Source organism: Poromitra crassiceps (genome assembly GCF_964638095.1).
Source record: "Poromitra crassiceps genome assembly, chromosome: 19".
In the NCBI taxonomy this organism is placed as follows: Eukaryota; Metazoa; Chordata; class Actinopteri; order Beryciformes; family Melamphaidae; genus Poromitra; species Poromitra crassiceps.
The window spans coordinates 21,401,609-21,414,211 of NC_139646.1; the positions used below are offsets into that span (position 1 = coordinate 21,401,609).

Genomic DNA, 12,603 nt, shown 5'->3' on the forward strand with positions numbered 1-12,603 from the left:
CACATGACTATGACAAGGCTACTTTATATTGCCATCAATACTGCTGTATCAGAGCTTATCGATCTATGTTCGTCCTTATTGCTACTTTATGATTTATGATGATTACTGTCACCTACTGTCCAAGAAGCAATAACATGCTTATGTAATACTAGAAATACATAACATTGGAAAATACATAATGTTCTTACAGGTAAGTGAATGGTGCTGTTGGCCATATGTCTTTCAACATCTTCTGTCTGTATTAGGCCACAGCTCAGTTTACTGAATAATCAAAGCCTTAAGGCAATAAAACAGGGCGACTGTGAGTAATGCTGTCAAAGTCTGAATCAATTTGAAGTTGCCTATATCAGATCTATATCAGATATATGTTGTGACCATGAAGAGGAAGTCCTCAGTACTATTTACTGTAACGGAGAAGTGAGTTGATTGTTAGGAAGCGTTGGGTGATGCTTTCCTTGTGTAGCCTGATCAGTAACTTATTAGCCCAAAAAAGTACTTCTCTTTGTGCCAGTGTAATAGTTAGAAGATAGCATTATAAGCTGTGTGAAATAATCAAAGAGATTTGTTCCAAAATAATGTATATCTACCATTTTAAGTTTGACCCAAATTCACACACACAATAATTGCTGGTCTAATAGGAAGCCTACTATTAAATATGATCAAATATCATTACTGAGCAACAATGCACATCAGGTATACATTTGGACAATGTTTTCGAATATACAAATGTGATTAGTTTATTCATTTACTATATTAGTTATTATTCAATCAAAACATGTTCTGTCTTGGAAAAATTATTATTTGCTTACATGTATATCCTTCATAAAGTGTGTTTTAGATGCTGGCAGATTGAGGCCGACAGGTTTTCAGTCATTGAGTTTATAGTGTGATATGATTTGAATTCAACGTGTTCATTGTAGGCATGAAATTGAAGCTCCTACCTGTGCTGCTGTACTTTGTGTCCGCTGAGGTCTGATCAGTGAGGAGTGTGTCTGCACAGGGAAGCTTCCACAGGGACCTTTATCTTCTGTCACAGTTTGTTTTACAACCGACCTATGCGACACACACACACACGCACACGCACACACACGCACGCGCACGCGCACGCACACACACACACACACACACACACACACACACACACACACACACACACACACACACACACACACACACACACACACACACACACACACACACACACACACACACACACACACACACACACACACACACACACACACACACAGATGGGGCCCAGTGGCCCACACGTCATTTGCTTTTAGGGTGAGCAACACTTCCTGGTGAGCAAAGTCCCTTCAAAAATAGAAACTTTATGACTGATCGATGGTGAAAATCAAGGAATGACGACACTTTTTTATACAAAATCAGACTCATGACCGGTGTGTCCAAGAGGTTACTTGTTTGTTACCCTTCCTGGTAACAAACAAGTTACCGGAAAACTACTTTCAAACTGTAGTTTACCAACTACAGTAGCAACAGTTACATCACATTGAATAGTTAAACTACATCTTAACTCTACCATACTGTAGGTCTTCATCAGGGTCAGGGTCATCAGGGCTTACGCACCTATATTCTGGTCCATTAATGAATAGAATTGGGAGATGGTTCTCCATCATTGTGTAAGCCTATTGGTCAAGAACAAGGAAGTGATAAGAGGGGGGCGAGGGGAAGGGAAGGGGAGAGAGCAGGGGTAAACTCAAGTCATTAGAAATAACAAAAAAAAGAGGATAGCCAATATAGCCTAACTACCAAGGCAAGTAGGTCATATTTTCTTTATACATGATGAATTAATCAGACTATAATTCATAACCACAACCATATTGACTAGATAAGAGTCCATATTGATAAGAGTCACCTTGACCCTCAGTAGTTCCACATATGAAAATATTTATTTGACAGCAAATATTTTGAAGGGGGGTGGGGGGTGGTTGGGGATTGAAAAAGTCGTAAGGGTGGGCCCTTGGAAAAGTCGTAGCCTCGGGGCCCATGGCTACTTTAATCCGACCTTTCTTAAATGCCACAGGAAACTTGATGAACGTACTGTTAAAGTTTGCAGGCAGCAGGAGTCGTGGATGTCGGTTAAAAAAACCCTGTGTGACTTCAGAGTGGTCACCCAGCTCCACGGTTAACAGTCATGGTGCATTACAACTTCCGGCTGTTTCCAGCTCTGGCCTTCACTAAACGGCTACAGAACCTGCCCAAAGGTACCAAAGTACAAAGGATATTTTTGTTAACTCCTCGATCTAAACTACAAGTTCTTCGCCAAATAGAGTTACCTATTCTTTGCAAAAATACAATTGCCACAGGAATTCATAGTGCACCGGCTTTTAATGACGTGAAAGGGCCTAGTGTGAAGTTGAGACTCGTGTGGCTTTAGCCTAGCTAGCCCATAGCTGCTGAGAGGCCATAGACGTCCTAGAGCAGAGGTTCTCAAATGTTTTTCAGCCAACGACCCCTTAGAAAATATACTGGGGACCCCTCATTCTGATTTTGGGCTAAGCTTAATTGTTTCCACGGTAACGTGCTTGACTTTTAAATTGATAGGATTCTTAGATTAGAATGTAATCCATGAACCATTTTAGATTTAAAGCATAAAATAATAGGTGAAGCTTTTGCACACAAAAAAAACGTTTTTACTTTTATTTTCCTGAAAACTTTTCGCGGACCGCCTGGCAAAGTGCCATGGACCCCTGGGGGTCCCCCGGGACCCCCATTTGAGAACCACTGTCCTAGAGAGGCCACCTCACGCAACAGGTGTGGGACACACAATTCAAGAGAGAAACAGGAACTACAGTAAAATAATGTTTATGGCATCATACACTGCTGTAAAACCGGATGTACGATTTATTTTTATGAATGGAAAAACACTTCTGCTGCTACAATGTCTGAAATGATAATGATAACAGCAACACAGTGAAACAATCAATGTAAACACGGACCCATACGGCTGCATATTATTTATTCTCATCGTTTTCAGGGTACACAATAATCCTGGCAAAGGATGTATTTTACGAGAATGATTCATAAAGCAAAATCAAACGACAGACCCCATAAATTAAAGGCAAACCAGAATATCTCTCCAAAACAGCAACTGCAAGTGAGGAGTACGCATGATAGGACAGCAGTTATGACTGGAAAGACAAGACAGCTTTTCAGGTATGCTTCAGAGCAAATAGATTCCCCTGCTGCTTCCTCAGCAGAACAGCATGGGACCAATCTCTACATACAAAGCATGGCTCACAGTGATGCACTGTCATATAACACCCACAAGAGGGTAGCATGACACAAACAACCCCTCGCTGTAATGCTTCAGTTCATGCCTTTCACTCACATCCTTCACCTGCAACATGTGCCGTTCGTTCACCCGTCCTGAGCAGGAAGTCAGAAAGTGGGCTAGTCGGCCACAGAAGGCACAGCTGCTCGATGCAGTTCTTTGGCATCTAAGTGTAACAGTCACGTTAAAATTACGAGGGAGCGCTGAAGGGCACACCGGTACTCAACACAGTACCAGAAAGATATAGTGTTGCAGCAACAAAACATTATAACCTACAGCAGAGTACATTCACAAGGCTAGATATATATATATATTTTTTTTTGGCAATTCAATTGATCGGTGTGTCTGTGTGTGTGTGTGTGTGCGTGCGTGTCTTTACAGTTCTCCTTCCTGGTTCTCCTATCTAAATAGTTGATAAGATGTCGCCATTGACACATCAAGCGCACGTGTATTTGTGTACATCATGTGTTTGTGTGTGTCAGTAATGAAACCAGTGTTCTGTGAACTCAAGGTGCGAGCCATCAGCAGGCACAGCCCCCGCGGCTGCTAGGGGGCGTGTCCTTTACGCCGGCTCCCTTGTGATTGGCTGTCGGACCGGCATCGCCGTTGACGCTCTCGTTCATCTTCTCGCAGATGACGTCCACCAGCCGATCGAAGACCTGCTTCACGTTGACGTTGTCTTTGGCACTGGCCTCGAAGAACTGGAAGCCTGGAGAGGGGAGGGGGGCGAGAGAGGAGGGGAAGAGTGGGGAGAGAGAGAGGGGGGGGGGGGAGTGAAAAAGTTGCAGAGAGTTATGAGTAACTGCTATTGAGCAACATGTGGTCAGTGTTGTGCGTGAACATGCTGAAAGAGTTCAGTTCATTGAAAGAGCTCATATTTGGGCGAACCTTTGAACTGAACGCAGCCAATTTGCAACTAATGAACGTACAGTGAGCGCCGTTAACTCCCGCCAGACTTAACGCCGCTCTTTTCTGACCCCGATAATTGTTGCCCATTGCGTTTACATTCGCGTGGAAATTTACATACACATTTTTTTCTCTGTCTAATGCGGGTGGGGCTCGAGCAGCATAGGCCACACACACACACACACACACACACACACACACACACACACACACACACACACACACACACACACACACACACACACACACACACACAACACAGCGAGCGCCACACAGTGGTGTGTGTGGTAACGTGCTACAAACGCTACAGCTCCGGGAGAAACGTGACTGTTTATAAACTGGCATTGGTGATTCTATTGCTCGGAGCAGCTAAAGAAAATAATAATAATAAATTAAAAGTTGAAATGAATGTGAACCGTTCATTTTAATGTGTGTGAACTCGACTTTGAGCTCGCTCTTGAACTTGCACAACACTGCATGTGGTTTGTGTGTGTTTATGGACATTATGGTCAGCGTGTTTGGACATGTCTGTATATGCGCCCATAATAATATGAATAATAGTCTGTATGCATGGGTGTGCTGACCTAGTTCTGTAGACAGTCTCTGGGCGTCCTCAGTAGGGACCTGCCTGTCTTCCTCCAAGTCCAGCTTATTGCCCACCAGGACCACCTGAGCGTTGTCCCACGAGTACGTCTTGATCTGAGTCGCCCTGAAACACCAAGAGCCTTTCACAACCAGTCCACACAAAAACCCTGTGTCTCCAAAACATCAAGCTCTCGGGAAGTCAGAGAAGCTGCTATTTTCCCCGTTGCTCTCCATGCATTATTGATATTGAGCAGTGCATTAACGGTTTGGCTTTGTCCAAGTTAACGACCATGAACACTTTCGACATGTGGGGAAACAATTCCAGCGGTCAGCTAATAGAAGAATTGTACGTCTACAACTGCTGTTATTTTGCACAACTTCTTCCATACCTTTCGTGACTTTCATTCATCGATTTTTACTTTTACCTTCTTTTTTTTTGGTGTATGATTTTTAATTCCCTGTACTTATATGACCCTCTTTTGCTATATCTTTATTTACTCTGTATCCTGTTGCTTTTCACTGGCGTGTCTGTGTACAGCTCACTACCAGCGTTGCGTCACGTTGCCATCTCTCTGCCTCCACAGAGTGCACTGACTACGGATTTTAGATTCACCAGAAAGCAATCAATTCAACTTGATTCCAATGCAGGAGAATGTGTGCGTCAGCCTGCCATCGAGAATTTAACTTCTGCCATTTTTTCCGCTTGGACACAGTCATCGTACGCAAACGCAACGCGAGCAGTGGAGCATCTTTCAGTGCTGATGAAGGAATCCTTCCTGCAATGGCTGACGTCCGATGGCAGTTGTAGCGGAGCTGGGCCGTAACTATACAATTTGCCTAAGAGGATTTCATCTTATCTATTAAACAAATGCAAAATATGAGAGTCTCTGCAGGACACAAGACACAAGAAACAATATGAAAGCCACCACAATCCATTTTACAGGACGTAAAACACATAGCTTTAAGAATGAGACACAAAAATAAGACAAAGAAATAAGACAAAATCAAAAATGATACACATACAAATGCACAATTGATCTGGTTATATCTGCAGCTCGACCCACCAGTCCTGCACAGCGTAGAAGGAATCCTGGCTGGTGATATCGTACATGAGCAGGAACCCCATGGCTCCCCTGTAGTAGGCTGTGGTGATGGTCCGGTAGCGCTCCTGTCCCGCGGTGTCCTGTAGAACACATGAACACCTGAGGAATTCTCTCTCTTTTGGGGGGGGGGGGGGGTAAATGACATTAATGGCTTAAAATCAGAGCTGTCTTGAAGAAATGGGACATCTGGACATCCAGGGTAATGCAGCGGTGGATTCCCTACCAACACAAGGGTCGCAGGTTCGAGCCCTCGCGTTACCTCCGTCCGGCTTGGTCGGCCGTCCATTCAGACACAATAGACCCTTCTCACGGGGGCCATTTTGTGCCGAAAAGGCAGGGCAAACACAGGTGCAAGCAGAACACTAATGAGGGTTTCCAAATTCCAATCATGGAAGTTGGAAACCCTCATTAGTGTTTTGCTTGCACCTGTGTTTAACCTGCCTTCTCGGCACAAAATGGCCCCCGTGAGAAGGGTCTATTGGACGTAACTGCGGGTGGGAAGCCGCCGGATGAGGGGTATAAGTCCTGGTCGTTGCACTAGTGCCTCCTCTGGTTGGTTGGGGTGCCTGTTCGTGGGGGGGAGGGGAACTGGGGGGAATAGCGTGATCCTTCCATGCGCTACGTCTTGCCTTTGAAACACCTCGCTGTCAGGTGAAAAGAAGCAGCTGCCGACTGCACATGTATCAGAGGAAGCATGGGGGAATCTGAAAAAACTTGATACTGGAAAAAAAAGGGACATCTGGCACCTATATCTAATGTGAGGGCTGCTACTACTACTACTACTACTACTACTACTACTACTACTACTACTACTGCTGCTACTACTACTACTACTACTACTACTACTACTACTACTACTACTACCACCACAAATAATGATATTATGATAATGATAATGATAATAGGAAGGAGAATAAATAAAACCCTCGTGTCATTCCAACACGTATTTAAAAAGAATCCTTCCTGAAGGTCGAACTCAAACAGTTAACTGCACTGTGTGAAGTGGAGGTGAATCATTAACCCTGTGCCTCTTGCTTGTATTGGAAAAGCTTGTATTTTACCTGCCCAGGGACTACGGGTGGAAAATAGCATTTCTGCTATACCCTGGTACGATGCATCTCTCCCTATTTTATAGGGTTAATGTTCTTGTACACTGTCCCTGTATTAAAAATAAAGAAATTCAAATTAAAAATTCTGAACTGATGCAGATCCCTCCCACCACACTGGGCTGCTCCCACACCCTGTAAGTACACCGACACGCCCACACCCTGTAAGTACACCGACACACCGACACGCCCACACCCTGTAAGTACACCGACACACCGACACGGCGAAACGGCGGCTGACTGACGACAGCACACACGGAGTCGCCTAAAGGGACACATTGAATTCAGGCCTGTTGTTTTTCTTCTCCGGGCTCCGGTCTCATTATGGGAAAACACTTTCTAGATTAGGACTTCGCTGATCTGAAAAGCGAACGGGCTTTTAAGATTAATTTTCTTCATTAAAGGCGAGAGGTAACATTAATTGATGCTCCTGGCAAGGATACTAAAAGCTGCATCAGGACAATTTGCTGTGTTATTTCCTCTGGTGCGTTTTAGGATTCAGCCAATGGCTTTCAATTATGGCCCAAGGCCCTGATGCTTGTTTTGCACATGAGAGAAAATGCCAGCTGTCACATGCTTCTCTTCTCTTTTATGTTTTTTTTTTATGATTTTTCTCTCTCTCTCTCATTTTTCTCCCCAGTTGTACTTGGCCAAATCCCTGCTAGGGTCCTGCTCCACCCCCTCTGCGATCTGAAGAGAGGTGTAGACGAGCACAGTGGTTCCCAAATGGTGTGCCTGGGCACACTGTGTGCCTTGAGGCAAGCCCAGGTGTGTCTAGGCACACTGTGTGCCTTGAGGCAAGTGTGCCTTGGGATTTTGTGACACACAACTATCATTATTCTTGGAATATAGCCTACAACTATACAAGCGGGTGTGTGTTGCTGCTTTGATGTTGTAATTTCAATACATTCAAATTAATTCCTGAATTATTTTGTTAATAAATATTTCACAAGTAATATAGTTGTTTGTCAATTTTTTTTTTATTCTAGAGGCTATTTTGCACAGATATATAGGTGTGCCTTGAGATTTTGTCTTGCCCTTTGGTGTGCCTTGGGCACCAAAAGTTTGAAAACCACTAGCACATGCTTCCTCCAATACATGTGCAGTCGCCAGCAGCTCCCTTCCACCTGACAGTGAGGAGATTCAGCGGTGCGTGGGAGGATCACGCTATTCCCCCCGGTTCCCCTCCCCCCGACCAGGTGCCCCGACTGACCAGAGGAGGCACTAGTGCAGCAACCAGGACACACACCCTTAATCCAACTTCCCACCCGCAGACACGGCCAATTGTGCCTGTGTGGTATGGACGGGCGCCCGACCAAGTCGGGGGCTCGAACCTGCAACTCTGGTGTTGGTATAGGCATATGACATGCTACAGTTGTGTGAAAATTACCTCAACATTGGTCACGATCAGGTTTTGATGTAAATCCATTTGATCTGAGCTAGTTTTACAGTGCCATGACACCCATTCAAGTGGCTCAGCAGCCAATGGGAGAAGATTTTAGTAGTACTCGGCATGTCGGCAGCTCCCTTGTGTAAAAGCATACAACTGTATGATGGTGAAGCAGACTCCAGGCATGCTAGCAACCCTTCCCTGGATACAGTAAATAAATAAAAACAGATCAAACATTCCCTCCGGCAGAGCAGTGTGGGCGCGTCCTCTCCCTCCCCCTCCAGCAGAGCCCTGTGGGTGCATCCTCTCCCTCCCCCTCCAGCAGAGCCCTGTGGGTGCATCCTCTCCCTCCCCCTCCAGCAGAGCGGCCCTGTGGGTGCGTCCCCCCCCCCCTCCCTCCTCCTCCTGGCAGGCAGTAATAGATGTGTCCTGGGTGTCAGTCTGCACAGTAAGTGTATTCAGCCCCAGCAGCTCACAAGTCATGCATGTTTCATGAACGCTGCCGTCTGGGGACCATGTTCAACATCAACTGTCATTAACTCCCGAGTGTGAGGAACGAGTTCACGCCGCACGCTTGACAGGCGGGGGAGCGCAAGAGCGTCAACTAGAAGATGGCGTGGTGAATATACGGTTTATGTGGTGTAACAGTAGTACGTTCACTCTGTGTAGGCTATTTGTTACCTGGAGAGTGGCATGGAAAAGGCTTATGGAGCGTTCTATCAGAAGATATCTGCTACTTAGACCTCAGCGATCATGTGCCACAGCTCTTTCCAAACAGACGCCTTTGCCCCAGGCTAGCTACACTCTGGATCCTGGGGAAAATGATGTTTAACAATGGCACATTGTCATTTGGGCTGAGGCTTGTTTTGGCCAAAGGCGAGCTAGCACTGGGAATCTAACACAGTGCTGCACAACCTCAGGGCAACTGCAGGTTTGGTGATTTCGTTTTTCCCTGACCCTTAGATAAGATACGCATTTTGCATAAAGATATAAAATTCAATTAAAAAAACAACATATTGGTCGAAGCCATTCGAACCCTTCTCAACAGAGTCTGTTTGCAAATGTGTGGCTTTTGTCCAATACAGCTTAGCCCTGGGCTAGCTTAGCCCTGGGCTAGCTGTGCAGCTTAGCCCTGCGCTAGCTGTGCAGAGTCAAAAGCAGGTACAAATGATCCTTGGGAAATAGAGCTGAGGGCCAAGCAATGTGACAAGCTTCAAAATGTTCCTGGCTGTCTGGCATCTGGTGGAAAACAACACGGCAAACACTAATCTGCAGAAAGAACTCAACTGTTAGCCAGAGCAGCGTTGTTGAGAAAAGAAAAGTTTGGACGCGGGATTATCCGGGATATTGTAAACGTGTGTGGGTCGTCAGACTAATTGAAGGTAAATCTGGTCAAGCCCGAGGAATGCCCCTACCAGCCTCTGCACTGAACAAACATCCTTTTCTGAATCAAGGAGTGTTTAGAGAGCTGCTGTTATCTGATAGACTTCCACAGTTCCTCCTGCTAGAGAGGAGAGACTGCACAGTACAGGCCAGGGTGCATGTAACAGCCGGAGAACATGCACAGTACAGGCCAGGGTGCATGTAACAGCAGGAGAACATGCACAGTACAGGCCAGGGTGCATGTCAAGGCCGGAGAACGGTTTGAATGCAAGAAGGTGGAGGAATAAGGAAAGTGATTTCCTTGCTCTGCACATAACTGGATCCCCCCCCCCCGGTTTAAATGTTCAAAACTATTGTTCAAACCGGTTAAAGAAAAAAGAAATATTAATATTTCACATCCATCCATTCAAAAATCTTGGTTTGAAGTTACAATAACAATATGCATGTACAGTAACTCCCTGTAGACTGGAGACTGATTCATTTTTATTCTATGGATACTTGCTTTATCCATAGATTGACTTACTTTTCAGCGAGTGAATTTCACTCTCTGTGCGTCTGCACATTCATAAGCACCAAGGTTATCATTGTAAGCAGCACATTTGTGGGAAAAAGTAGAAGAACAGAGGAAGAAGAGTTTACAAGCTACCATCATGTTGTCATGGTAACTAAGTCACTCTCCCCTTGGCTTGTTCATGCAGGCGGGGGAGCAGGAAAGGAGTCAACAAAGGAGGAGAAGAGAAGAAGACAGAAAGAAACTTTGGAATGTGTCTTAGGATTCTTCAAAACATTTACATCTAACTCTCTAACTGTTTGCAAGTAAGACTTTTGCTCCTGGTTTGTGGAGTTTGTGGCAGTGAAGCCCTTTCCAGAGCCGAATGTAACCTGCGTTGTGTTGCACTGGCAGCAACCCAAGTTAAGAACATGCCCAGGGGTGGAGCGGGATTCGATCCGCCGACCTCCCGCTTCCAAAGCGCACGTGCTAACCACTATGCCAACAGGCCTTTAGTGGCCGTTCACACCATATGCCGAAGCAACGCTCAACCTAAGCTCAACCTACGCTGAACCCACAAGTTTTATATTTAGGCATCCTTGTTAACAGGCGAGGCCGTTCACACCACCCGCGCGCATGTCACGCTGAAGCCACGCTCACGCTTTGCTCAAGCGATCGTTCAGGATTCAGTCCTATTTTCCAAGCATGACGCGTGAAGCTTGAAGCTGCCATGCATGAAGTGAATGAGGGGGGAGGGGCCCGGTGGAGCAGCAGCGAGCCCGGCGCTGATGAGGAAAGGAGAGTGGTGTGAACGGTTAAGCCTGAGCTCACGTTCAGCGTGAGTCAAGCATCAGTTCTGCCTATGGTGTGAACAAAGGCTTTAGGCTTATACTGGAGAGTGAGTTTAACCAACCTACTCGCTACCGCTCGGGACTCAGAGTCATCCGTTAGACTCACCCGCCTCAACTCACTCCACACCCGCTGGGCACCAATGTAACCTGCGTTGTGTTGACAGCACTGGCAGCAACCCGTGTTAAGGGATTCGATCGGCCTCGATATCTCCTCTGTCCTCGCGTGAACCGGAGGTCGTTCTGGTCCGTCATCCTGAAGACCGTCCCAAAGCTCTTATCCCTGCTCTGAGGAGCGAGCAGAGAGCAGCTGTCTCAGAAGCCAGTTTGAGCTGCGATCTGCTGCGACCGTCATCAGACACGGACGTCGCTTCACGTGACGCTTCAGAGGAAAACACGTCTCATTTCTCTAATAAATACATCTTTCCTTGTTTCCTGTCTCCTCGCATGGTTTCCTCTCTCCTCGCATGGTTTCCTGTCTCCTCGCATGGTTTCCTCTCTCCTCGCATGGTTTCCTCTCTCCTCGCATGGTTTCCTGTCTCCTCGCATGGTTTCCTCTCTCCTCGCATGGTTTCCTCCATGGGACAAAAGCAACGGCCACAAGTGAGGGAAACACGGATGCCCTTTCTGTCCTCTTTATATTGGCTACTGCTGGATCTGTTCATTAGCAGTTTTAATTTTGCTTCCCATTTGTATGCAGATTATATCCAGCTGCATTATTCATTCAAACTCAATGAGGCTTATCGATTATCTCGCCTCCTATTCACCTTATGCAGCCCCCGCCCACTTGACCCATTGTATCACGACTTCCTAGTCTGACTCACCTGGTCAAACCTAGTCTGACTCACATTATGAGTCAGACTAGGTTCATGAGTCACAGGAAGTGTAAATACAATCGGAACTTCGGATTGTATTTACACTTCCTGTTAGTCTCTCAAGCCAGACGGTCTCTTCTGCATGAAGTGAGTAGACTGTATAATCACTATTTTGGGTTTGGACGGCAGAACCTTTTCTCCAGCTTAATGACAAAAGCGCGAGGTCCTCCTGATTATTCCCCCCTGATCGTTCCCGTGATCACACAACGTATCAGGACTCTCTCCTCTGCAGTCCGCTCAGACCTGCATAACTTAAGGCTTATTTATTTTCCATCAGGCCCCATATTGTTTGATTCCCGTGTTAAGCAGCTGACCAGATCTTGTTTTTTTCCGACGGAGAAATATCAGTAAACTTGGATCGGTCTTCTCAACTGGAGATGAACCGGAGATGCTCAGTCATGCTCTTATCTCCTCACACATAGACTTAACTGTAATGCATTGTTCCCTTCACTTAGGGAATCTGCTCTTGGCCGCCTGGAGGCAACTCAGAGTGCTGCAGCAAGGCTGCTCAGTAGATCAAACAGACGGTCTCACGTCACACTAGGATTCAGGTCACTCTTACTTATAGAGCAGAGCACGGTCAGGCTCCTCCCTCACCCATCAGCTCGTCCCCTCAGGT

General features: G+C 46.0%; 1 protein-coding gene across 2 annotated transcripts in view; it reads right to left on the reverse strand.

The window, feature by feature from the left end:
- Nucleotides 1–2,974: 2,974 nt before the first annotated feature.
- Nucleotides 2,975–12,603, reverse strand: part of LOC310793736 (ras-related protein Rab-3D-like) — a 13,435-nt gene continuing 3,806 nt past the window's right edge. For both annotated transcript variants that reach the window (XM_083655603.1, XM_083655602.1), the window contains exons 3-5: nt 5,854–5,972; nt 4,789–4,913; nt 2,975–4,007 (exon numbers count right to left, since the gene is read on the reverse strand). In XM_083655603.1, coding sequence (XP_083511729.1) covers nt 3,820–4,007; nt 4,789–4,913; nt 5,854–5,972 — 432 coding nt within the window. In that variant the 3' untranslated portion in view covers nt 2,975–3,819. The remainder of the gene's footprint in view (nt 4,008–4,788; nt 4,914–5,853; nt 5,973–12,603) is intronic.